The sequence below is a fragment of the Ascidia mentula genome, chromosome 1 (assembly GCF_947561715.1).
Source record: "Ascidia mentula chromosome 1, kaAscMent1.1, whole genome shotgun sequence".
In the NCBI taxonomy this organism is placed as follows: domain Eukaryota; kingdom Metazoa; phylum Chordata; class Ascidiacea; order Phlebobranchia; family Ascidiidae; genus Ascidia; species Ascidia mentula.
The window spans coordinates 406423-434076 of record NC_138566.1 but is presented as its reverse complement, the minus strand read 5'-3'; the positions used below and the strand labels follow the sequence as shown (position 1 = coordinate 434076).

Sequence of the window (27654 nt, the reverse complement as noted above, 5' to 3'; positions counted from 1 at the left end):
AACAAAAGAACTTACCGCAGCGCAACACGCGTTTTGTTAAAGATTCTAAACCAATGCATTTTATGTCAATCTTTTCCTGCAGCATTGTTATTATATTCTTGAGTCACAAACAGTTCAAGTGTATTTGTACAAAAAGGTGCGCAGGTTTTATAGGCAAAGCAAACACGCAAATAACGCCAGGAACGCAATTATTAGATATTGAGGTGTGCAGTAATTCCACAGGCGCAAGTCACATTGCAACACACGTTGAATATACGGCGAATCCAAAACGCCCTGTTGTTAGGTCAACTGTAGGACACAAAACGATATAATTACACAACAATTTGTGACGCCATTGTTGACCAAAGCCTGAACTATGAAAAGGTTTATTTGCTTCCCGCAATACAACAGTAAGGTAATAAAATTATAACATGCACTCTATTGTTATATCATACAATAATAATCAATTTACGACAACAGCCTATGCTTTTAAAATCAACTTACCGTATTTTACGGACCATAAAGCGCACCCGATTATAAGGCGCACTGTCAATAAATTGCTTTGATTAGTTTTTTGTTCATACATAAGGCGCACCGGGCTATAGAACGCAACGTATTTTAAGGAGTATGGGTTACCGTATAAAGCTCATTAAACAAAAACTTGTTACGTAATAAATGTAAGCAAGTCACAATAGTATGAATATCACAGTTGCTAGTTGCTTTTACCGTAGTTTATTGTGTAAGACGGTGGTTTATTTATAATAGTATCGGTACTGGTTTTGAGTGTAGGCAATAAAGCACTACTTGATCCATGCATTAGGCGCACCGGCTTATAAGGCGCACGATCAATTTATGAGGAAAAAAAGGATTTAAGTTGCGCCTTATGGTCCGTAAAATACGGTATATATATATTTTTTAGCTATCAGCAGCGGGCCACTGCCACCTTCTTTTCTAACGACACCTTCAGAAATAACAAGAGCAATGAAAGGAGGATCTACACTTATCCAATGTTTGGCAAAAGGAAAGTAAGCCACAAATGAAATGCATACTACATGAACACAAATAAATAGTTGTTGGAACAAGAAACAAGACTAATTTTAAAGTATTTTACCTTTGTATTTCAGCCCAACTCCACTCATTCATTGGTATAAATATGCTTCAGACCCCAGGTTACCTGATGGTCACCAAATCACAGAATCAGGACAACTTTTGCTACAAAATATAACAGAGGACATGGCTGGAACTTATGTATGTCAGGCCAGGAACATATATGACACAGAACTGGCTAGAGGAAAACTTATAGTTGCCTGTATGTTTCTGTTGTGTTGATAAACAATTTCATCTGTATATTTCATGTGCATAGTAAATATGCATCCAACATAAAAATTATTCATTAGCAACTTTTATTTTATAACATTGTTTATTTGGGATCATTATATTTTCAAGCAACCAAACAATTTATTTTATATACAGATCAACCAGAATGGATTGAGGAGATCTCATCTGAGGAAGCAGATCGATCATCAACTTACACTATGAGATGTTCAGCATCTGCTCAACCACAACCTTCTTATACATGGCTGAAAGATGGAGAAGAACTTTTCAACACAGATCACATTGTTATCAGTAATGTAGATGGGGGAAGTGAACTAACATTACAATCAGTAAATGTTACAGATGAAGGAATGTATCAGTGTGTTGCTTACAATTCTATTGGGTACCTTTTCTCAAGTGCACTTCTTACAGTTAGAGGTATGTTTTGCATAATAGTGTCTTTTTATGCATGTTAAAAATCTTATCCTGTAATAGTTTGTGATTGTACAGATATATGGTTGCATTCATATACTATGTTTTTGCAGTGGAAATTCCATCTTTTCTCACACTAATGGAGAAAATCACAAAAGCTTCCACCAATAGTGATGTCACAATGGTTTGTAATGTTACGGGATTTCCCATACCTGAAATTGAATGGTTAAAAGGAGTTCAACAACTTTATAATACTGAGAAGTAAGTTGACTTTCCTGCATTAATTTATGTTAGCAATTATAATTTCGTTTTATTTACATCAGTGACATCTACATAAAGACATTTTAAAATACTAAAACAAATTATTTCGCTATTTTAAAAACTATATAATGACATTTTAATATATTAACAAATAATGCATCAACCACATTTCCTTTATCAGATACACAGTAGACAATGCTCGTTTAAAAATATCCAATGTTGTGAAATCAGATGAGGGGAATTATACTTGTGTTATCACAAATCCTCTTGGATTTCGATCATGTAGCACAAGGCTTCAAGTTTTCAGTAAGTGTTAAAATGACCAACACCCGTTAACATCACATATTTTACAAGACAGTTATTATATGATGAAGAATTTGAACTGTTAAGTTAGTTAAATGTATTAGAACCGTACTCAAATTATTCAATATGGCGTGTCAGTCTCAGGTTCATAACTTAAGTAGTTTCTGGCGCACTGTTTTGATAGACTGACTGTTAAATATCTCTATTAACATGAGCTTTTGCGAGGTTAATCTCACTTCATCAGGTGATGCAAAATCGAGATTTTTGTTTCTTATTTTGCTCCTAGTTCAAGTTTTACACCAATAAAGTGCCCAAATTGTTTTCACTTTTAGACCAAACAAAAGTCTCAGCGCGGTCAGTTGAAGATTCTATTGAGGCTGGGGATGCAGTTGAACTTGAATGTTTTGAAAAACATGACACAAAGTTGGAAGTTTCATGGAGTTGGAAACAAAATAACAAAATAATCAGCAATATTGATTCTCACTACAAAGCTACTGGTGGAGTTTTGGAAGTAGGTTTTACATAAATGATTTCGTGACTTTTGCTGCTTCTAATGTTTTTATTTGTTTCAGTTACGTGATGTTGGAAGTGAACAAATCGGGGAATATGAATGTTGTGCAACTACTGAGGTTTCAACTGATTGTAAACAAATATATTTGGATGTTCTTGGTAATTAATTTTTTATGTTTACATTGGTAATAAATCAATGTGACAATGGTATAACAATGGCCTGGCAACCATAAAGTTTATACAAATATGTTGTTTGTTTAATAGAACCAGGTATTTCTACCTGAAGTAAAAACTCATGTGTCCACTAATATAACGCAGAAGCAATGCCAAGCTTTCGCATAGCAAGGCAAGATCGCCCCACTGCACAGGCCCTTTATATTGGGCGATCACAGCTCTAATATTCTGATCATAAGGTTCACAGGCTTCGCAGCCAAGGCATTGCAGCCAAGCTGGATCAGCCACTTTTCCCGACAAGTCGGAGCGAGATCTGAAAAATCAAGCTCCCGGTGAGGTTTGAACTCACGACCCTGGACTAACCAGGCCCAACGCTCTACCAACTGAGCTACAGGAGCTCAATGGTTTCACGGGGTATATTGTGTCCAAGGTGCACTGGTGCGCAAGCGCACAACTTGTCAGGGGACCTTTTCCGACTTGTCGGGAAAAGTGGCTGATCCAGCTTGGCTGCGAAGCCTGTGAATCCACTGATATAATATTGCCTAAAGTTGTTTTGTTTAAATGGATTGTTTAAATTATTTTACAACGTTTCATCTTTTTGTTTGACAGCAGGGAATTTTTTCGATGTTGAACCTCAAGATCAAGTTGTTCCACTTCGTTCTACAGCTGATATTACGTTCAAGTGTAAAACTGACCTCAATAATCCGATCTATTCGTGGAGGAAAGACAACAAACCATTGGATACAAGTAAGTTGTTCAGTGAAAAATGACGATTTGTTACTGAAGGAAACTTTTTGGGTTAATGTCCCAGAACCCCAAATACCGCCACGACACACTATGACGTCACGCCAAAAATTACGTCACTAGACAAGGTTACACGTTATCAAAAATCCACACCTATCGCGTCATATTGGTGATTCGTGCGTAAGATGATTTGATGCCGTACGGTACAACAGCAACGAAATAACAACCCTATACAATTATGGTTTAATACAAACCTACGTCAAACTAATGTGTTTTAGACATATTTACATGCAGTAAAACACTGGACCCCTAACTTGGGTCGTGCGCAGTTTGTTGACGGATGATCAACGCAATTGTAAGTTCTGCACACCCACGTCACTGTTTGTGAATTAATTTTAGAACTGGAGATGTCAAGAACATAAACTTTCCCATATCATCTCGGTGCATTTGTTTAACATTTGGATGACCCCGATATGAAAGCAAGGAATCCAATTCACAACAAATCCATCAATTATCAAAATGTGAATGCGAATAACTTTGTTCCTGCTCTTGAATTTTCCCTCAAATTATAACTAATATGTGAAACATGTAAAAACTTTCACAAAATTTAAATGAAAAGTTGCCAAAAAGTTTATACTTGCAAAATTAAAAAAATTAAGGATGACTTCTTCTGCAACAACTTGTTTTTTTGGTAAAACTTAGATAAATGCGGAATTTCATAATGAATTTGGCCGGTTTCACAGTTCCTCGGTGGCCATTGTGAAACCCTTTTCTTCGTTTAGATAAAAAATTGTACAGTGCACAAAATGAGGTCGTATCAAAGCCAATATTTCAACAGTACAAGGTCTTGCGAAACGGAATGGACCCACTGGGTGTCTGTAGTTTACTTGGGTGTAGAAATAATCAACCCGCGGTTATCAAATATACCGGGTATTGACAAAATCATCTAACAGCAGTTACCGAAGATTCCGCAAAGTGCTCCCCCAAGAGAGAATATAATTCATCAATTGAAAACCATCTTATTGTTTGAATAAATTTTTTTTTATAACTTAACAAGTAAAACTAGATGCTGCACAAAGTCGTGATCATCAAAGACTAAAAAAGTTTAAATCCAAAGAGACAACATAATTAGATAGCTGTAAGGAGAATTTCAACCAATATCACTTTTAACAATGTGCATTACGTAATTTCAATGTTTTGGCAAAACAAAATTTTTTTTTTCTCTCAACAACTCAACAAGTAAAACTTAATTCTAAAACTAATTTCAACTCTTGAAATTTTTGGTTGACTGAATTTGTGATTGACAGGTGGATCTCGATTCCATAATTTGGGCGGGAAGTTAACAATCTCAAACCCACAATCACGTGATCAGGGAAGTTACCAGTGTGTCGTCACAAGTAATAACGGCATCGTTGTCAGTAACTATGGCAACCTTACATTCGGATGTGGGTTTTCTTGATTTAGTTTTGATAACTTTCGCCACATTCAATATAAAAACACAATTATTTCTTTTTAGACATCGATCCTTTTCCCCAAGAAAATACAAGACAGTTATTTATGGCCACCAGAGTTGGAGATTTTATTTCTTGTCCTAAATTAGATTATGCACCAGGTAAGTTAATTGAATTGGAAAAAGGTTGTTTTATTTACAAATCCAAACCGAAGTCCTCGTGATGAATCAGGTGAATTTAAATGTCTGCATCACTAAGTTTTCCTGTGTGGATTTTTAGATAATCAAGTTGAGTTTTACTGGGAAAAAGTAAATACTGATGGATTCAAGTCTGTTGTAGCAAATGACAAAACTCATTATGTGTCTCAACTTGATGGGAGTTTGTATTTTGTTAAACCAACGTTAGCAGATACTGGGTTATATAAGTGTGTTGTGAGAGGGAGTTGGATGGTTGATGGGGTGAAATTTCAACAAAAATCAAGTCCAATAAACCTGAAAGTTATATACATGTGTAAGTTATACTTTTAAAACCAAGCTTTAATTCAAAAACAAGTTTTTGCAAAAGATTTCTTTGTACCTTTTATCATATTCAAATAAAACACAGATTGTATAAATTTAGCCACTTTAGAAACATGTCATGTAGGCTATCATTGAATGTTATATGGTAAAATTACAAGCAGTTGTCATGACAACAGAAAATTTTATGAAGTAATTGTGTGACCTTCTTGTAGCAATAAGCAGCCAAACATCAGCAGTTGATTTTCTGATAAAACCATCAGAAATAACAAGAGCAATAAAAGGAGGATCAGCACTTATCCAATGTTTGGCAAAAGGAAAGTAAGCTACAAATTAATCCATGCATTAGTTAATGTTGCAAGAAAATTAATTAATTACCTTCACATTTCAGCCCAACTCCACGAATTCATTGGAAAAAATCAGTTGACCCCAAGTTACCTGATGGTCACCAAATCACCAAATCAGGACAACTTCTGCTACAGAATATAACAGAGGACATGGTTGGAACTTATATATGTGAAGCTAACAATAAACATGGTTCGATAGAGGCTACAGGAGATTTGCAGCCACAATGTAAGTGTTTTAAGTAAAAATTTGCTTAAACATTCATGCTCAGTAATTATAAAAGGCAGTGATGGTTGTTTGCAGATAAGAAAATCCCACGTTTTAAATTGTGATCAAATTTATTGTTGTTTTATAGGGCAGAAAAATTAACAGAATTAAACATAAAAATTAAATAACTCTGGCTTTTCACCTGCAGTCAAACCACAATGGATGGAGCAGATTTTTTCATCAAATGTTAAAATATCATCAACTCACACTATGAGATGTTCAGCATCTGCTCAACCACAACCTTCTTATACATGGCTGAAAGATGGAGAAGAACTTTTCAACACAGATCACATTGTTATCAGTAATGTAGATGGGGGAAGTGAACTAACATTACAATCAGTAAATGTTACAGATGAAGGAATGTATCAGTGTGTTGCTTACAATTCTATTGGACACCTTTTCTCAAGTGCACATCTTACAATTAAAAGTATGTTTTCCATAATAGTGTCTTTTTATGCATGTCAAAAATATTCTTCTGTAATAGTGTGTGATTGTACAGATATATGGTTGCATTTTTTCACTATGTTTTTGCAGAGGAAATTCCATGCCTTACACTAATGGATAAAATTACTAAAGCTTCGACCAATAGTGATGTCACAATGGTTTGTAATGTATCAGGATTTCCCTTACCTGAAATTGAATGGTTGAAAGGACTTGAACAACTTTATAACACTAAGAAGTAAGTTGACTTTCCTGCATTCATTTATTTTAGCAATTATAAATTCATTTCATGTATATCAGTGACATCTACATAAAGACAGACATTTTAAAATACTAATACAAATTATTTCGGTATTTTAAAAACTATATAATGACATGTTATTTTTATTTTGTTAACAAATAATGCATCAACCACATTTTCTTCATCAGATACACAATAGACAATGGTCGTTTAAAAATATTCAATGTTGTGAAATCGGATGAGGGGAAATATACATGTGTTGTCACAAATCCTCTTGGGTTTCGATCTTGTAGCACAAGACTTCATGTTTTCAGTAAGTGTTGAAATGACCAACACCCGTTAAAATCACACATTTTACAAGATAGTTATTATATGATGAAGTATTTAAACTGTTAAGTTATCTAAATGTATCAGAACAATTAAACAACACAGCCCCTCAAAGCACCACAAACAGTAGCAACTGACTACAAGGTTAATGCACTCGGCCAAGACAAGTTCACTGAAAGAAGACAAAATCACTGGTGCATGACTTTGTGTTACTTATATTTCTTTATGGGCAGTGACATCACCTACACATAATAGTTTAACATAAAATGAAATATGGGTTGCAGTGATTAATGTAGCAATAGAGTTGTTGCTCTTATTTAAACTATAAACATATTCAATATTCCGTGTCAATCTCAGGTTTATAGCTTTAGTACATTCAGGTGCACTGTTTTGGTAGACTGACTGTTAAATATTTTTTTAAACACAAGCTTTCGCGCAGTTAATCACGCTTCATCAGGTGCTGCAAAATCGATTTTTTGTTTCCTTTTTTTGCTCCTAGTCCAAGTTTTGCACCCACAAAATGCCCAAATTGTTTTCACTTTTAGACCAAACAGAAGTCACATCAGTCAGTCAGTCAGTCAGTTTATTTCCGCGAATTAAAATAAAATAAAGTAATGTGCATATTTTGTGTACAGCGGGTGATGCTGACTATAGGACACAAAAATCCTTTATCAACCGCCAGCACCACTGATTTCTAGGAAGCAGATATTACGCTAGTTTCAAAAGAAAACAAACACAATAATTCCAAAATGAGGCACAGAAAAAAATTACAAGAATAAATTGCAAAAAAATAAAGAAAGCATCATAATTGCTGAATAAAGCACAGTAATTTAGAAAAAAAAACAAAAAAAAAAACAAAGCACAAATAATTGCATTGGCGAATCGTTGTGAAAACTCACTTTGCGAAAAAGAAATCATCAGTTTAAGTTTAAAATACAGCCTGAAGCGAAAGTAATTTTCTTATCCAGTATAATCAAATAATTAGCAGTTGATGTAAAGTAGAGTTGGAGGCAACGAGTACAACAAGGCATCACGATCAGTTGAAGAAACTGTTGAAGCTGGGGATGCAGTTGAACTTGAATGTTTTGAAAAACATGACCCAAAATTGGAAGTTTCATGGAGCTGGAAACAAAATAATAAAATAATCAGCAATATTGATTCTCACTACAAAGCTACTGGTGGAGTTTTGGAAGTAGGTTTTATTTAAATGATTTCGTGGATTTTGCTGCTTCTGATGTTTTTAATTATTTACTTTAAGCTACGCGATGTTGGAAGTGAACAAATTGGGGAATATGAATGTTGTGCAACTACTGAAGTTTCAACTGATTGTAAACAAATATATTTGGATGTTCTTGGTAATTAGGATTTTTTTATGTTTACATTGGTAATAAACCAATGTGACAATGGCCTGGCAACCATAAAGTTTATGTAAATTTAAAAGAACCATGTATTTCTATGTGAAGTATAAAACTCATGTGTCCACTGATATAATATTGTCTAAAATTGTTTGCAGTGAAAACGTTACTAATAATTCCCTACTTTGTTGCCTAAACAATTTGTTAAATGTGGGCATACTCTTGTTCCAGCCCCACCTGATGCACCAAACAATGTGAAGATAATATTATCATCGTCCAACTCTCAACTTGTTACATGGAACGAACCTAAATCAAATGGAGCCTCCATAACTAGTTATGAAGCTGAAAAGAAAGGAGAATATGACACAGAATGGAGTCAAGCTTGTTCTACAAACACAACATTATGCACAGTTGAAAACTTACTTCCATATAATTATTACTCATATCGTGTTTATGCACGGAACAAGATTGGAAAAAGTGAAACCAGTACAGAAACTGAATGGAACATTACCATGACTGGAGGTAAATGCAACTATTTTTACAATTATAAACTGACTTAAGACCTAAATTTTTCAGCTCCTGTATCAGCACCTACAGTTACCAACTTAGCTGGTAAAGGACCATATAATAAACCAGTTATTGTTCATATAGAAGGTATGAACACATGATCTATTTATATCATGGTATGTGATGTATTTGTGTACTTAACTACACTAATTTCCATGGTTGGTTTTGAAGCAATGCAGGTAACTTTTCTCTTAACGATACACAACTGTTAATTCCAATTACTGAAGTAATGTTTGATCTGTCTCTGTATTTACAGGAAGCAATGAAAGGTTGACTGCCACAGATACTGCTTTTGTGGCGCTCTTTATTTTGCCTTTTGTTGTTGTACTTTTTGTGGTGATAGCTTTAAAAATTTGGCAAAAGGAAAAAAAAAATTGCCACAAAACCACAAGAAATTCAAGTTATTCACAAATAAATAATCCATAAAATTATGATTTACCAGCTTGCATCCATATTTCAAAAACGTCTATAATGATACCACAATTATTCGCAATAGATCAATAAGATTTTAATATTTACCGTAAAACAGACTGCTTGCATTGCAGTCTGGCGTTTAATCATCATAATTCTGATTCTACTTCTGTCGGTTGCCATGTAAACTACTCTTGTAAAAAGGATTGAAGTTAATAATGCCTGCTTTGTTTATTGCTGCCTTTTCGCTGCCTAAAGTCTGTTCTTATTCATTATAGTTGTGTCTTATTTGTACAATTTTTGCAAAAGTATTCACATAGGAGGTATTTTTGCGTTTATTTTTTCTCAATCGACAAAAGGATGTCCGCGACGGCAAGTTCAGTCAGGTCTTGTCTAAACAGCTCGATAACAAGCTCCGCGAGGATCTGGAACGAATGAAGAAAATCCGTGTCCACCGAGGTCTTCGACACTACTGGGGTTTCAGAGTGTGCGGCCAACACACTAAAACCACTGGTAGACGTGGTCGTACCGTTGGTGTGTCCAAGAAGATGTGAACATTTGTCTACCAAGCCCCATAATTTGTTGTTTGTGGGACTGTTTCTGCATCATACATGACGTTAAAAAAAGACTATCACCCCAACGTCACATCGAAAGACGCCATCAAGGCTGTGTTGTCCAAACTTTCGATTTGGACACGAAGTTGCCTCCGATAAAACCCAATTGCTGGAGAAAGAGTTGGATCATTGCCAAACTTTCTTGAAACGCTTCACATTCATAACAGTGGATGTGTCAATGATAAATAACAATGCGCGTAATATCCGGCAGTATATAACAACTTGTTGTGTGTTTTTGTCGCAACACACTTTCACATTCAATCCAGACAAACCTCCAGCGAATAGGTAACAATGTATTGTATGACAGTCATATATGTCGGGTACTATCTTCCATATATGGTTACATTATGTCATTGCATTACTAGTATTGCCAATCATCAAATTACTGCACTTGCTTTGGTATCATGGCCACTCAACTTACAAATGCGTTCATCGCTGAGGTCTTGAACACGTGGAAGTTGTTTACCAGCAGTTGGTAACCTTTACTCCACATATCTGTATCTGAATAAGTCACGCCTGTGGGAAATACCCATCTTAAACCACAAACGTAACAAAGCAACCAGTGATGCACCGATGCATAGACTGTTGCTAAGCCGAAATGCGTTTATATTTTTTTCGCCTGTAAATTATTTTTTGTTTTAATATTTGCAAATTCTACGTTTTTTTTACATGACGCACGATAACCACTAAAATTTGTTTGTTTATTATATGTCTCGGTAAGTTGCATTGAAATTGATTCCTTTCTAAATCGACTCTGAATGAAATCTGTCGCTAGGTGGCAGTGCAGGTTTTATAAACAAGTGCTTTGTTGACCTTAGGTTATTTTCTGCGAAACCAAAAAAAATTGTAAAGTAAGATGGTGACGTCACTTCCACAAAAATTGCACTAATACTGACTGAAATCTTGTAAGTGCAGCCAACAGGCATGACTTCAGATTATTTATATCTTTATTACAAGTTTGTTTTAATTCATGATGAGTTGCTGATTATAGGTCGTGGTCTAAACCTAATGTAGGTTTGTAAACAGTTATAAAGTGATGAGTTGTTGACGATTATTCGGTGCGACCGACGGCAACCAATCACCTTCAAGAGCGGATGAATGCAATCCTATGAAAGGGATTTCCCCTGATATGTCCAAGATTTTAGGTGAGAGAAAATAATAAACAACGCTTAAACGTCCGGATTTAAAATCTCTCATTGTGTAACACACCTTATACCGATATACTATACCAGATATACTGACAATTGTACAGATGACCATGCATAATTTACGTTATCGCAATTCTTGTTTTTTGTATTGTAATTTATGTGTCGGAGTCTGGTCTGGTCTGGTTGGCAGGGATTGTGAACAGATTTGATAAACCTAAGGTTGAAGTCGGGAAACGTGTTATTGAAAAACTTTGCGTTTTTTGAAACCTTGTATGTAGCTGCCGTTAGGTGGGGGTAGACAAACGAAGTTCGATGGAACTTGTATGCTAATGAGCTGTTGTGACGTCATCCCAATCATCAGGGGGCGTGTCGGGGGTGTGGAAAGTAAAAAAGGAAAAATCCGTCAGGGCGTTTTTTAGGACGTTGTGTTTGGCCATGTAGGTGTAACAAGCAGTTTAAACAATGCCTGATGTCGAAGTTGCTAAGCACGCAGCATTGCAAAACATCAACATATGACACAAATGTCAACTATATATAAAAATCACTAGGCCAGTAATGTGGTTTATTGTAACAACCACAAAACTTCCTCAGTTTTAACAATTTTACGCGTGTTAGATTGATAGTAGGTTGACTTTTTATGGAGTTTGAACTGATGATACAAACTCGGTACGTGTGGAAGGGGAATAAAAAATAAAACAATGAAAATATCAAAAGTTTCTTAAATTTAAAAACAAAAAACCGTTTTTTTGATCAAAGTGCGTTTTAAGTTTCAATAATTTGAGTGATGCAAAGATGGTTTAAGTTGTTTCCTTGCTCGGGGTTTTTATTATTTAAATAAAGTTGAACAAGTTACCAACATGTGATGTCATAAGTTTTTTTGAAACAGAATAGTTATTCAGCCCAATGTTTGATAGATAAATGTCCGAATAACATATAGTGTCCATCACAAATTGCCAACTGTTACGACACAAGGTGTTAAAACCAGTTCTCGGTGCGGATATTACGACCGAGCAAACTTACCAGATTTCTGGGCAATTATTAACCCAAGGTAACATTGTTCTGTCGTCGGGTGAGCCATCAGGGATAAAATATAAATGGTCGTTTTGTCCAAACCCTAACGGAGGGTGAAAGTTACGCAACGAAGAGTGAAAGTTACGCAACGAAGAGTGAAAGTTACGCAACGAAGAGTGAAAGTTACGCAACGAAGAGTGAAAGTTACGCAACGAAGAGTGAAAGTTACGCAACAAAGGTTTATTGGGGTCATTGCCCTGGGTGGAGGGTGATTGTGTCGTCATAAACCTTTTTAAATAGAGTCATTGGTTTTACACACCAGCGAAACACTGACGATACAAACTAAAATTTATTCGATAAGCAATGTGGAGCCAATAATATGAATTGTGTAAGCTGCAGACAGATGGCCACTGTTTCGACCTAAAAGGTCTCATCAGTGCAGCTTTTATTCCTCTGTCGTAAAGTTTAAATTATCATTTTTGTTTGTGCAAACGGTCACGTGATCAGATAGCAAACAATGCCTGCGTGAATCAATATTGGAGACACCAGGTCTGCCTCATTTAATTGCCGGGCATCTTTTTACCACAAAAATCACCAGGAAACACTGACCATGTGAAATGCTTTCCAATGGTGATAATCCAGTTCCACATCCCTACATACATATGGTGGTGGTAAAAACCAGGATATAAAAGAAGTATACGATGCATTGTAGTTCACCATAACCTGTGCTGGTAACAACTTCGTCTGTGCTGATGAATTTGGTGCAACAAAGTTTGCTTTGTGTTGTTCCATGATTTCGCCTTCGTCTTCTTTAGTTATATTTTTTAAATCATTATTAGACCAGCTGTACTTTTGTGTTTGTGAACATTTGTATTGCCCCGGGCGGCTACTAAACGTCCGATACAAACAAACCCACAAACTTCATTTTGATCACTTTGTGCAACACTTTGCACCAAGTTTCGTTCAAACAGATTGTTACTGAGGTTACGTCTGTTTGTGTTCTTACGAATCAGTGGGTGGTTCATGGGCGTGTCTAGTATCAGGTGAATAACCTCGTACCATTGGAGAGTTGCCATCATGAAAACATTAAACAAATACACTTCATTCACAACTTCTTGGAACAAGTAGGTAAAGTTCCCGCACAAAGTTTGCAGCCCACAAGTAAACTCCACCTTTGTTCGCACAAATCACGTTTCAACATGATTGGGGTTCGGAGTCACGAGATTAATTGTTGTTTGTTTTGCACCCGAGCTCTCGGTGTGGTTGAACGTGGATTAAACATCGAATATGTTTCCCGCAGTTCGTGTCGAACAATGAAAGACAGGGATGTTAATCGCTACCGTCCCCCACTCCTCACTACACAACATGTCACGTGATTAAACTGTCTACGTCATGTTACTGGGGATTGTGTTCGCCTTAACTTTCCGCATCGTTGGTTAAGTTATATTATAGAACCCCTGGTCAACTTCTTTAAAACAAAAAATAACTGAACATAAACCAAAGTAAGTAGATTGCTGGTTTATTGAAAATCGTTGCAGTTGAAATGCGTTCTTCATGGTTGCTTAGTAACACATCACGCTTTACAAGTCCCAGGATATAAAAGAAAAAAATAAGCATCAAACATCAATTGATTAGGAGATATGTGTGTTTGGTCACAAAAATCCCAATTGAAAGTTCACTGAGAAACTTTACACAAGGACCGAACATTTGTTACATCCACGTGTTTCCCATATTTGGATATCAGGCACAACGGAACTCGAAGCAAATATTGATTGTAGGCACTCATGTAGGAACAGTGTCCACACAATTGAACACAGAGTGTAAGATGGTGTTATGTGCAAACAGAGTAGCCCGGCGCAACTTTGTCTCCTTCAGCTCGCTTTTGAAGAAGTTTGTTGCACAGGGGGTCCAGGGATGAACATATAAAAAGCAACCTTGTTCGATGAACGATCAGACAGTGGCTTGAGCAGAAGTTAGAGCAGGGTTTGAAGTTCTTTAGGATCACAACGCACAGCAAAGTTTAAAATCAGTTTAAGTTTAAATGAATCCGGATTGTAACAGTTGTAATTATAATAAAGATCATTTAATACGTGTGCGACCCTAGGTAGGTGAACATATTGATTCATGGTTGAATAAACACACGCCTATCTCCTCATGCGTGGAAAATATTCAGAAATACTGAGATCCTACGACGAACGGTGATTCCCCCTCATTGTTTTATCGGTTTTCAAACTTTTTTTCAGCGTGAAAAACTTTAACAATACTCTAAATTAAATAAACTGAATTAAGAGGATAGAGTAAGGCATTATGTATAGGTAAGTGACTTGAAAGGGGTCAGCACTAAACTAGTATTAATATAAAAGCAAAGGGTATACGTTTAGTTGTGTTATAAGTGTCAAAATTTGTTCAGTCGTGTCGTTTTTACCAAATCTTTTTTGGGTGAATGAAGTTTGTTGGGGGTCTTTAAACAAACTTGGGTAGATATGACCTCGAGTTTTGGGTACTTTCGTTGAGAACCCCAAAACTTTTTCTTTTGGTATAAAGAACCATATTACTATTTTGGGTTATTTTACGTATACCCAATAAATAATTTTGGTACTTAAATTCCTGCCTTGTTTGGGCTCAGCAATCAAAATAATGCACAAATAAGAATTAAGTCACTTATATTTTGCATGCTCTGCAAGTTACTGCGCACGTAAAAATTAACGAGATACATAAAATGACATGGACACTGCAAAACTGCAAGGGTTGACGAGAACGGCTCTTCTGGCAAAAATAGTTGTAAACATCCAGCTTCCCAACTGCACTCAAAGATTTCCCATCAATTTTATTATCTGGAAAAGCACAAGAGCCAGTGTATTAAAAATTAATATAGGCTAGCTTTTGTTAATACACGTATGTCATTGGTAATTCATTTTTTATGCTTACATTGGTAATAAATCAATGTAACAATGGCCTGGCAACCATAAAGTTTATACAAATATGTTGTTTGTTTAATTAGAACTAGGCATTTCTACCTGAAGTATAAACTCATGTGTCCACTGATATAATATTGTCTAAAATTGTTTGCAGTGAAAACGTTACTAATAATTCCCTACTTTGTTGCCTAAACAATTTGTTAAATGTGGGCATATTCTTGTTCCAGCCCCACCTGATGCACCAAACAACGTGATGGTGATGTATTCATCGTCCAACTCTCAACTTGTTACATGGGTCGAACCTAAATCAAATGAAGCCTCCATAACTAGTTATGAAGCTGAAAAGAAAGGAGAATATGACACAGAATGGAGTCAAGCTTGTTTTACAAACACAACATCATGCACAGTTGAAAACTTACTTCCATATAATTATTACTCATATCGTGTTTATGCATGGAACAAGATGGGAAAAAGTGAGGCCAGTGATCAAAGTGAAAGAAGTTTGACACTTACTGGGGGTAATTGTTATTTTAAATGTTCATGCTCAAACGAATTGCTGCTCGAAGTAATAATTATATGTTTTAGCCCCTGTGTTGGAACCAACAGTGATATCAGTTAATGTCAACAACTCTAGTGATGTAATTGTTACTTGGGAGGTAAATATTTATTTTTTCATTTCTATCCAATACTTTATCTCATGTTGTGGGAGCCTCTAATGTTTATGTTTGCTGCAAATTTTCAATGCATAACTAGACTTTCCTTCATTTACGATCAGGTTTTTCCAAACAAATATTTTGGAGCAAAAACTATGAGTTATGAAATATTTTTACACGAGGAGAATTCTTACAATGGTAATGATACTCCAACACCACCTAGTGGAAGTTCTTGGATTAAAAAAACTGAACTTGATTTTCATGCAACACAAACTGTCTTCAAGGTGCACGACATTAACAATTCTTGATTTTAAATGATTTTATTATTTTAATTTTACTTTGTATTCAAGGTCGATGTTTCAAATGTCAACAGATATTGTTGGGTGAAAATGAGAGTTGCAAACTTAGCTGGTAAAGGACCATATAGTAAACCAGTGATGATTCATATACAAGGTATGAATTATGATTTATTTATATTATGGTATGTGATGTCTTTGTATCGAAAACTACGGTAATTTAAACAGTTGGTTTTTAAGCAATGTAGGTAAGCAATGCAGGTTTATCCTTTCAATATAACCAACAGTTAATTTTAATCACAAGTTAAGTATTGTTTGATCTGTCACTGTATTTACAGGAGGCAATGAAAGTTCAACTTCCTTGATTACAATAACTTCGGTGTTCAGTATTCTGTCTGCTGTATTAGTTGTTGTTTTGTGGTGGAAATTAAAACAACAAAAAGACCTCTCCCAAAACGACCCCTCCCAAAAAGTCCCCTCCTACAAAGACCAACATTGCGACGTAAGGTAAAAACAAATTACAATAAAATTATAGTAGCTGAGTAAAACTTTTAAATCAATCTTTCAGACAGCTCTTTTAAAGATGTTTTTATTTTTGTCAGAAAAATATATTTCGCCCTGAAAAGGGCATCATCAGTTTCTGCAAAGTGTATAAAACAGCGTAAAATAACGAAGTAGAAGTCTGCCACATTAAGGAAAGTACCTTGATAAAAATTAAAAAAATTAAAAATTAGATAATGCAAATAAAAACCTGGATATGTAAGAAAAGAACTAGTAACTGACTGCCAGTATAATTCCAACAAAAAATATGTCGCCCAAAACCTGACAAAACTCGCGAGCAAGTCCAACATCTAAATGTACACGTCACACGATATACGACGCCAAAAAATGCAACGAACCGTAAAGAGGAAAAAACAGGGTGTTTCTAAAATGCACAATGCCGCTAAGGCAGCTAATGCCGCTAATGCCGCTAATGCCGCTAATGCCGCTAATGCCGCTAATGCCCGCTAATGTAGCTAATGCCGCTAATGCCCGCTTGTGGAGCTAATGGCGCTAATGTAGCTAATGGCGCTAATGCCGCTAATGTAGCTAATGTTAAAGCGCCATTAGCTCCATAAGCGGGCATTAGCGGCATTAGCTACATTAGCGGGCATTAGCGGGCATTAGCCACATAAGCGGCATTAGCCACATAAGCGGGCATTAGCGGCATTAGCGACATTAGCGGCATTAGCCACATAAGCGGGCATTAGCAGCATCATTCACAAAACGGGGCATTAGCGACATTAGCGACATTGTGCATTTTAGAAACACCGGAAAAAACACTACAAAGAAGGGAACACGAGGTTCGAACTTTTGAGCCTTTAGGCGGACAATATTGTCAAGTTCGAACCTCGTGTTCCCTTCTTTGTAGTGTTTTTTCCTCTTTACGGTTCGTTGCATTTTTTGGCGTCGTATATCGTGTGACGTGTACATTTAGATGTTGGACTTGCTCGCGAGTTTTGTCAGGTTTTGGGCGACATATTTTTTGTTGGAATTATACTGGCAGTCAGTTACTAGTTCTTTTCTTACATATCCAGGTTTTCATTTGCATTATCTAATTTTTAATTTTTTTAAGTTTTTTAATTTTTATCAAGGTACTTTCCTTAATGTGGCAGACTTCTACTTCGTTATTTTACGTTGTTTTGTACACTTTGCAGAAACTGATGATGCCCTTTTCAGGGCGAAATATATTTTTCTGACAAAAATAAAAACATCTTTAAAAGAGCTGTCTGAAAGATTGATTTAAAAGTTTTACTCAGCTACTACAGATACGGTATCGATCGACAGCCTACCAGGGTGGCTTGGTTCACCGATCCGGTGTTGTTTATTGTTTTTTCATCGACAATAAAATTATAAAACATTTTTAAAGATTGAAAGATTCTGCTCCAAAAATAATTCTAGAAATTTTTGCCAGCCTGTATCATTGTTTCGTCTATACTTAGATTGTGCTAATTTTGCTGCCAGGCATTCCACAATTTGAACAGGATTGATCTCCTGGTATAAATTTACGTGTTTTATTCTTCCAAAGTTTGGTCTGCCATACAGCACGACTTCATCGAACGTAAACCACACAAAAACATTTAGTGGCACATAAATAAAAAGGACACGCAACACTGGTTGTGATATCACGTGATTGGGGCATAAACACACTTCTGGATGCACAACATTTCCAACAAGTTGTTGTTGTTTACTCCTGAAAGTACATGTTCTGTGTCATTAACACATCAAAGGCAACTTTGTATCCGAATGTCACCGAATGCTTGACCAGAAGTGGCAACTTATTTCTCTTGACAACTACAACGGATATGGGAAAACTTGTTGACAATATTCTAACAAGAAACGTAAAAAAGTCCTTCTTTTGCAATGTCTTCCTGGGATAAAAGCGTTCTATCCTCGAGATAGTCGTCTTTTTTAAAGCCTGCCATAAAAGTGCTAGGGATGTCGGTACATTGGTGAACACTGACGCCACATCAAAGGATACCATGTTTTCTTATTTTCGAATATTTTTGCAAGCATGTAACTTGGGTCACCGAAAAACAAAACAATCGGTCTTTAGGGTGCGCCTGACATCTATAATTATACCACATATGTTTGCGAATAGAGCTATGTTGTTTTAATAATTACAACTTATTATGTGGTGGTTTAAATTAATAGAGTTTGTAAATCCAGGATATCCGACTGCCAAGATGACGTCATGCAAGAGCTTGATGGCTCAAGTGGTTCAACCGACATTTACCCTTACCATGAACATCAACCTTTGATACAAAGTCTAAATGTGGTATGTCCGCTTTCTGATGCAAAGGTAACAATTGACATGGCAAGAAATCCCTTGACTGATCCACTGACCAGGTCTGGTAAGACTTATCAACGAAAGAGAAGAATCGCATATCTAACTTTCGACCAAACTACGCCTTCATTGAAGGAAAACTCATTGTCATTGTCATTTCCAAATCTTCAATCCCCCACGCTTTTAAGTAAAAAATTAAAGTAAATCAAAAGAATGTTAAAGTGTATGAAAATAAAACACAAAACACGTTTAACAAAACATTGAAATTTGGACGTTGTTATGGCAGAGTGTGCGACCTTGCAGAATTTTCATTTGTATCAACGTTTCTCTAGCTTTATCAAGTCTATGTATATGCTGTCTATGATTTTTGTTCATACCGGTTGCAACGCAACTGTCCTTTATTACGTCATAATGTCGTGCCTTCGTGTTTTACGCGGATTCAAAATCAAGGTCAACAGCTAAGCTGAGACCAGAACTTGAAACAATATCGCCTGTAATTACTCGGCTGTGTTTATTTCTTGTTGTGAATTGTTCGACTACCATTAATTTTTTGCTGCTTTTATTCTGTTGAACCCGCAATACAAGCAATCGGTAACCTTTAACCCGCATAATTGTGTTTTTATTTAAATAAACTTCGTCTACGGGGAATACCCATCTTATTTCACATGCATAACAAAGCAATTACCAATGAATAAGGGTTGTATACATGCGTTGTTGCTGAGGTATAAAGAAGAAGCCTAATTTTCTATATTTGCACTTATGCGGATTAATTGCCTTTTTTCGCCGTGTTTCTCTTGTGCTGGTATTGTGTTATAGCTTGTGGAATCATTCCTAACTTGATAATAAATAAAAATACAAGTTAGTTTCAGCTTTGTTGCGTCATACAGACCGAACAATCGAAATATCAAGTTGCCGAGTAATTCAAACAGTCTGTATTGAAATAATTTAAAGTATGGCCAATGGTTGAATCGACACACGATAACTACTCATGCGAAACAGGACTTTATTACTTTGAATGTTGCATGATTCACTGCAGTTACCTAAAACTTATATGTTTATTATATGTCTCGTTAACTTGCATTAAAATTAATTCCTCTCTAAATTGACTTCAAATGACATCTGTCGCTAGGTGACAGAGCAGGTTTTTTAACAAGTGAAAATCTATTGTAAAGTAAGATGGTGCCATCACTTCCACAAACATTCCACTAATACTGAAATCTTGTATTTGCAACAAACTGGCATGACTCCAGATTATTTCTATCTTTATTACAAGTTTGATTTTTTTATGCATGACGAGTTGCTGATTTTATTCATCGTGGTTTAAACCTGATGTAGGTTTGTGTTTGTGAACGGTTATAATGAGGTTGGGTTGCTGATTATTGTTTGGTGCGACCGGTGGCAACTCATCACCTTCAAGTGCGGGTGAATGCGATCCTATGATAGTGTTGAGATATGTGGTAGGGAATTCCCCTGATATGTCCGAGATTTTAGGCGAGGGAAAATAGTAAACAGCGCTCAAACGTTCGGGATTTTAAATATCACATTGTGTAACACATCTTATACATATATACTATACCAGATATAATAACAATTATACAGATGACAGTGCGTAATTTACGTCATCGCAAGTCTACATGTTTTGTTATAATTTATGTGTTGGAAAATCTGGTCTGGTTGGCAGGGATTGTGAACAGATGCAATAAACCTAAGGTTGGAGTCAGGACATGTGCGTAATGGTTCCTGATTAAACATCCTCAGTAGTTTTAACATGTGTCTATACAAGTTTAATGTTCACGGTTATTGGAGAACTTGGCGTTTTTTGAAACCTTGTATGTTTCTGCCGTTAGGTGGGGGTAGAGAAACGAAGTTCGGTGGAACTTGCATGCTAATAACCTGATCGGGTTTCGTGCCCAGGACATCCTGGGTTCAAATCCCGGTGTGGTCAAAAAAAAATAATAATAATAATGAGCTGTTGTGACGTCATTCCAATCATCAGGAGGCGTGTCGGGGGTGTGTCAGGAACTTGTCAGGGACGTGTCAGTGGTGTCGAAAGCAAAATAGTAAAAAAGGAAGATTGCGTCGAGTTGCAACACGATTTCCATCGTAAACATTATTGTTGATTTATTGTAGAGCGTTGTGTTTGGCCATGTAGGTGTAACTAGCAGTTTAAACAACACCTGATGTTGAAGTTCAACTACATTAACATTGGCCACTAAGCACGTTGAAACACGCAGCATTACAAAACATCAACATATGACACAAATGTCATGCAACTATTCATAAAAACACTGGGCCAGTAATGTGGTTTATTATAACAACCACAAAACTTCTTCAGTTCTAACAATTTGACACGTTTTAGATTGATAGTAGGTTGACTTTTTATGGAGTTTGAACTGATGATACAAACTCGGTACGTGTGGGAGGGGAATATATAAGGAACCAAAAACAGAAAATATTTTATTTGTTTGGTGACATATCTGAAGATTTAGTCAGAGACAAATCCAGAAGTTTTATAAAATTTAAAACAAAAAAGCCTTTGTTTGATCGAAGTGCGTTTTTAATTTTCAATAATTTCAGTGATGCAGAGATGTTTTGAGTTGTTTGTATGCATGGGGTGGAAAGGTTTATTATTATTTAAATAAAGTTAAACAAAGTGACTGGCTCATACTATTGTTAACATTGTCATGTTTGAAAAACGTTTCGGCAAAAATTTTTGCCATCATCAGTTTGAAAGTTCTTGCCGAAACGTTTTTTCGTATGAAACATGACAATGTTAACAACGGGCCAGTCTCTTTGTTCTAAAAATTGTGAGCAAATTCGTTAACAGTTGTTCCTAAGTTAAACAAGTTACCAACATGTGATTTCAAAAGGTTTTTCAAAAATTAGACCACTTAATCAACCTAATGCTTGATAGATAAATGCACAGATAACATATGGTGTTATAACGATCTTAGTTTTTTCACAATTTGCCAACTGATCCAACTCAAGGTGTTAAAAGTAGTTCTGGGTGCGGATATTACAACCGGGATGCAACCAGGATTCTGGACAGTCATTACCCAAGGTTGCAATGCATCAACATACGGTTTCAACCATTCTGGGCAAACATTACCAATGGTGACATTGTTCTGTCGTCGAGTGAGCCATCAGGGATAAAATGGTCGTTTTGTCCAAACCCTAACAGAAGGTGAAAGTTACACAACAAAGGTTTATTGTGGATCATTGACGTAGGTGGGGGTGATTGTGTCGTCATAAACCTTTTGACTGGTGCCATCAGTTTTACACACCATCGAAAACACTGACGATACGAACTAAAATTTATTCCTTGAAATTAACATTTCGGTTCGTACAAACAGTCACGTGATCAAATAGCAAACACTTCCAATAATGGAGAGTCCTGTCTGCAATCTTATTTAAAACACATTCATTATGTTGCCCGCTTCGGACAACTTTTACCACAAATGAATGACCACAAACACTGGCCATGTGAAATGCTTCCCACTGATGGTAGCCCAGTTACACATCCCTACATACATATGATGATGGTAAGCACCAGGGTATATATAAGAAACACGGAAGAGAAATACGTTGCATTCCAGTTCACCATAACCTGTATTGGTAACAACTTTGTTTGTGCTGATGAACTTGGTGCAAACAGAATTTACTTTATGTTGTTGTTGCATGATTTTGCCATCATCTTCTTTGGTTATATTCTAAACCAGTATTTGACCAGCTGTACTTTTGTGCTTGTGAACATTTGTTTGTGGAAGTCGGGTGGCTACTAAACATCCGATACAAACAAACCCACAAACTTCTTTTCAAGCACTTTGTGTTTTGATATGAATGTTGATCTGCAGCAGGCTGTGCTTGCAAAGGATTTTATTTCCAACCGACACTCTGCAAGTTCAAACAGAATGTTACTGAGGTCACGTCTGTTTGTGTTCTGACGAATCAGTGGGTGGTTCATGGGCGTGTCTAGTGTTTGAAATAACCTCGTACCACTGGAAAGTTGCCATGATAAAAGCGAACAAAAGATGAATTACCCGTACAAAGTTTACAACATTAAACAAATACTCTAATTTCACAACTTCTTGGATCAGGTAGATGAAGTTCTCGCCCAAAGTTTAAAGCCCACAAGTAAACTCCACCTTTGTTCGCACACACCACGTTTCAACACGATTGTGGTTCGGAGGTACGAGATTAATTGTTGTTTGTTTTACACCCGAGTTCTCGGTGTGTTTGAACGTGGATTAAACATTGAATATGTTTCCCGCAGTTCGTGTCGAATAATGAAAAGCTGGAATGTTAATCGCTATCTTCCTCCACTCCTCACCACACACCGTATCACGTGATTAAACTGCTTACGTCATGTTGCTGGGAATGTTGTTCACCTTAACTTTCCGCATCGTTGGTTAAGTTACATTATAGAACCCCTGGTCAACTTTTTCAACACAAAATATAACTAAAATTAAACCAAAGTAAGTGGATGCTGGTTTATTAAAAATCGTTGCAGTTGAAATTTCGTTCATGGTTGCTTAGTAACACGTCACGCTATACATGTGATGATGTGAAGTCCCAGGATATCAAAAGGAAGAATATAAGCTTTAACACCCATTAAATAAGAGAAATGTGTGTTTGGTCACAAAAATCCACACTTGAAAGCTCACTGTGGTGATGTTAACTCTAAGAACCGAACATTTCTTACATCCACGTAAATTGCCCATATTTGGTATCAGGGACAACGTCAGTTCCATCGTAAATTTTGACGGGTATTTATTCGGGCCAGCTATGTTTGAGCAACGTCGACACAATTAAATACGTGGCATGAGATGGAGGTTCGCGCAAATAGAACGTTGCAAAGTCTGACATTTCATCACAAGCAGGTTCAAGTTTACATCATTGCAATGCATCAACATATGACATAAATTCATAAAACCCACTAAACCCGTTAGGTGGTTTGTTATAACAAGCAAACTTCCTCAGTTCTAACAATTTGACACGTTTTAGATCGATAGTAGGCTGTGCATGACTTTATATAGAGTTTGTTCAGGTGATAATTCGGTATGGATGGGCGCAGAATAAAAAAAAAGAAATATTGGTGCAGAAGTGTCGTCCACATTAAGTTGTTGTTGTTGTTGTATGGACAGCGACTCCATCAGCAGGAGACTTCTGTACCACTATTTCTACTCAATGTTTAATGTGTTTTTTTTGCGTTTTGCGTCGCTTACCGCATCTAGTGGTGTGTGACCTATAACAACATAACGTAACGTCACCACCCGCGAGCCTTATCAATGACGTCAGTCAGGTCAGCTCCATATAATAATTGAGCTACACCAACCGCGTCAGTCAGACGGATGATGACATAAGTTCTTGCCGAAACGTTTTTTCGAACATGAAACATGACAATGTTAACAACAGTATGGGCCAGTCTTTTTATTCTCAAAAAAGCGTTTGTTTGATCAAAGTGCGTTACATTTTCAATAATTTTAGTGATGCAAAGATGATTTGAGTTGTTTGTATGCACGGGATGGAAAGGTTAAATTATGATTCCTTTTCTAAGTTATTCCTTTTTTAAGTAAAGTTAAACAAGTTGTCAACGTGTGGTGGCAAAAGTTTTTTTTTCAAACAGAATATTTATTTAGTAGTTCTGGGTGTGGATATTACGACCAGGGAACCTACTAGGTCTCGTGGCAATCATTAACCAAGGGTGACTTTGTCTGCCTTCAGCTCGGTTGTGACGAAGTTGCGAAACAAAAAGTTATGACGGAAGTTTGGCCACAGAGGGGGGCAGCTTCGTTCTATGAACGATCAGACAGAGGTTTGAGCAGAAGTTAGAGCAGGGGTTGAAGCTGTTTAGGGTAAAGACGAACTTGGCATCTTTCAGTACATCCTCATGCGTAGAAAATATTAAGAAATACTGAGATTCTACGACGGACGGTGATTCCCCCCTCATGATTTTATCGGTATTCAAACTTTTGTATTTTTTCAGTGTGAACAACTTTAACAATTCTTTAAATTAAATAAATTGAAGGAAGTGTGAGGCTCTGTGTAGGTAAGTCACTTGAAAGGGGTTATCACTAAACTGGGATCAATATAAATGCAACCGGGGCCTCGTATGCGTTTAATTGTGTCAGAAGTGTCAAAGTTTGTTCAGTCATGTCGGGCTTTTACCAAGTCTTTATTGGGCAAATGACGATAATTGGACAAAAATTAACTTTTACAAAAACCGACGCAAAAGTTTATTGGGGGGTCATTGAAGTAGGAAGCGGAATTCACACCAGACGCGGTTCGCGGTGCGGAAAGATGGAGGCGTCGATATATAACTTTGTTACAACAGCACTGGTTTTGTCTTGCCAACTGACCTCATAATGTTATTGTTGTCAGTCACAGGGCAACTTAAACATTAAACTTTGTGTTTCAATAATAATTGTTACTGAGTACACTAAAACCACCTAAATTTAATCCTAACAAGTCAAATACCCGACGAAAACAAGCTTCGGTTCATCGCGGCTGACGGAAAAGTTAAATCAGATTTAACTCCACCGCCAGCCCCTTCAAGCGAGAAAATCACGCCGTCACGGCATGACGCCGGCTGGTGTAAATCCCGCATGCTTCGGCAAGTTAGTTTAATCATCGCTCTGTTTATTTCAGAGTCTCGAACATTAGCAAAGTGACAACGCATTTGGATATTTACTCAGGTTGGTAGCGTATTTTTCACCAAATGTTTTGTTTATTTGGTGACAGCGGAGGTTTTCGTCGTTGAACCTCAAGATCAAGTTGTTCCACTTGCTTCTACAGCTGATATTACGTTCAAGTGTAAAACTAACCTCAATAATCCGATTTATTCGTGGAGGAAAGACAACCAACCATTGGATACAAGTAAGTTGTTCAGTGAAAAATGACGATCTGTAACTGCAGTTTTTTTCACATTTTTGGTTACGTAATTTGTGGGTTCCAAACTCCTGGAACATTTGAGCGTTAGGGATTCATTATGGTGAGACGGCTATGTTGACGTCATACCTATTGTCATAACATTTTAACTCCCCATTTGCAACCATTTGCATTTTAAAATATCTCTATTTCAGTGCTTAAAATTGGTCAATAATATTTGCTGGACGAGCCTTTGCCAATTGTAGCCATTAATAAATAATAATTTGATACTCATTGCCAACTTCTTATGAACGTAGTACTTTTACACTCGTTCCCACCATGTATATGTTGTGACCACGGATCCGATGCCTGGGCGTTCAGCGAGCAGATGACAAATATTCTCCTTTCCCTTCGTCGTGTGTGAGCGTATTTAACTTTGATTTTGTTATTTTATAAAATGCAAACGAACGAACGCACTGAGATGAATATGTAAGGAAACATTTACTGGCTAACCAAGATTTCGGTTTAAATATCAAATATACCGAACAGGACCGCTTATTTTCATTGTTTTGTCATTAAAAATGACGATCTGCAACTGCACGAAAAATGACGATCTGCAACTGCATGAAAAATGACGATCTGCAACTGCATGAAAAATGACGATCTTTAACTGGAATTTTTTCACATTTTTGGTTACGTAATTTGTGGGTTCCAAACTCCTGGAACATTTGAGCATTGGGAAGTTTATTACAACAACATAAACAACTACAGTTTTGACACAAATCTAAAATAAAATAAACAAACCAACTCTTACGCAAACTAAATTGGCGCTGTGCAGTGAAGCAAACTTTGATTTATTGTGTAGTTAAATATTAAGCAAAAGAATGCGACAAGACAATATTTTTCTTAAGATCGGCTTGTGTCCCACCACTAGGTCTGGTCTCACAACATTTGCTCAACTGCAGGCTTGGCTTCTTTTTATCGAGAGAAAAGTTTCTTTGACATGAACCAGAAACCGACCAAGAAACTTTGAAAACGCAAACATTTTTCAAAGCAATGAATCTTTTTTAAAAAAATTTAGTATAATGTATTTAAATAAGATTAAGACCGCCGAGCGCCTGAGGTCTACATCCGTACGACCATCGGCATAGATCCATCAACACAAAGTAATTCACAGCATTTAGAAACATAGAAATCTTGCACATATTTTTTTTGGCGTTCAGTCTTACAGCCAACGAACGATGTGGTTTGCTACCAATATTATTATAATTACTCAAAGCCGCAATTTTTTGATGTTCCTGATTTTAAAAACCGTGCGGTATTCCGTGTTAAAAAAGTTTGGGTGAAACACTGACTCACAGGAAGTCATACCTCCGTGTTCAAGCGAAATTATAAAGTCATGTAGAAGAGGTTAATTTTCTACACAAGTAATTTAACCGTTAAAAGGCAGCAGTGAGCTGTTTATCTCCTAATAAACGCACCCTTACGCTACAACCTGTCAATGTTTTGTGGAATTGATGTTGTCTTTTTATAGCAAAAGTCATATTGCTGTATCGATGGGACTCCAAATTTCAATATTTTAGAATTTTAAATTGTATACATGCAACTTATGATATAAACTTTAAAATGCTTGTTTTTTATATGTGTAAATGATTTGAGTGCATTAAATGTTGCCAACATACG

The 27654-nt window shown here is 36.4% G+C and overlaps 2 protein-coding genes across 4 annotated transcripts in view; both read left to right on the top strand.

The window, feature by feature from the left end:
- The window catches only part of LOC145914346 (contactin-3-like), a 41708-nt gene that overhangs the window by 6341 nt on the left and 7713 nt on the right, over positions 1-27654 (top strand). Inside the window, exons 8-27 of the mRNA XM_083002172.1 lie at positions 899-1004; positions 1104-1288; positions 1453-1731; positions 1839-1986; positions 2168-2292; positions 2622-2800; positions 2862-2958; positions 3583-3720; positions 5025-5162; positions 5234-5329; positions 5448-5678; positions 5899-6004; positions 6075-6256; positions 6444-6722; positions 6830-6974; positions 7166-7290; positions 7850-7877; positions 8307-8496; positions 8563-8659; positions 8891-9181. Coding sequence (XP_082858298.1) covers positions 899-1004; positions 1104-1288; positions 1453-1731; positions 1839-1986; positions 2168-2292; positions 2622-2800; positions 2862-2958; positions 3583-3720; positions 5025-5162; positions 5234-5329; positions 5448-5678; positions 5899-6004; positions 6075-6256; positions 6444-6722; positions 6830-6974; positions 7166-7290; positions 7850-7877; positions 8307-8496; positions 8563-8659; positions 8891-9181 — 3165 coding nt within the window. The remainder of the gene's footprint in view (positions 1-898; positions 1005-1103; positions 1289-1452; positions 1732-1838; positions 1987-2167; positions 2293-2621; positions 2801-2861; positions 2959-3582; positions 3721-5024; positions 5163-5233; positions 5330-5447; positions 5679-5898; positions 6005-6074; positions 6257-6443; positions 6723-6829; positions 6975-7165; positions 7291-7849; positions 7878-8306; positions 8497-8562; positions 8660-8890; positions 9182-27654) is intronic.
- LOC145904447 (contactin-1a-like) lies at positions 14643-19886 on the top strand. Of its 3 annotated transcripts, XM_082992374.1 has the most exons (7): positions 14643-14725; positions 15556-15846; positions 15914-15984; positions 16104-16265; positions 16332-16434; positions 16616-16784; positions 18987-19886. In XM_082992374.1, exons 2-7 carry the CDS (start codon positions 15582-15584, stop codon positions 19306-19308), a joined length of 1092 nt encoding a protein of 363 aa, XP_082848500.1. In that variant the 5' UTR covers positions 14643-14725; positions 15556-15581; the 3' UTR covers positions 19309-19886. The 3 variants fall into 3 exon arrangements, with proteins under 3 accessions (XP_082848500.1, XP_082848499.1, XP_082848501.1); XM_082992373.1 differs by lacking the exon at positions 14643-14725 and having other exon boundaries at positions 14971-15846; XM_082992375.1 differs by lacking the exon at positions 14643-14725 and having other exon boundaries at positions 14971-15846; positions 16616-16779; positions 18987-19064.

Bases quoted from the DNA above. Each gene is read 5' to 3' on its own strand.
- LOC145904447 (XM_082992374.1), top strand. From the start codon at position 15,582: ATGGTGATGTATTCATCGTCCAACTCTCAACTTGTTACATGGGTCGAA. The intron at 15,847-15,913 runs GTAATTGTTATT...TATATGTTTTAG, and splicing joins AAGTTTGACACTTACTGGGG to CCCCTGTGTTGGAACCAACA. The intron at 16,785-18,986 runs GTAAAAACAAAT...TTGTAAATCCAG, and splicing joins GACCAACATTGCGACGTAAG to GATATCCGACTGCCAAGATG.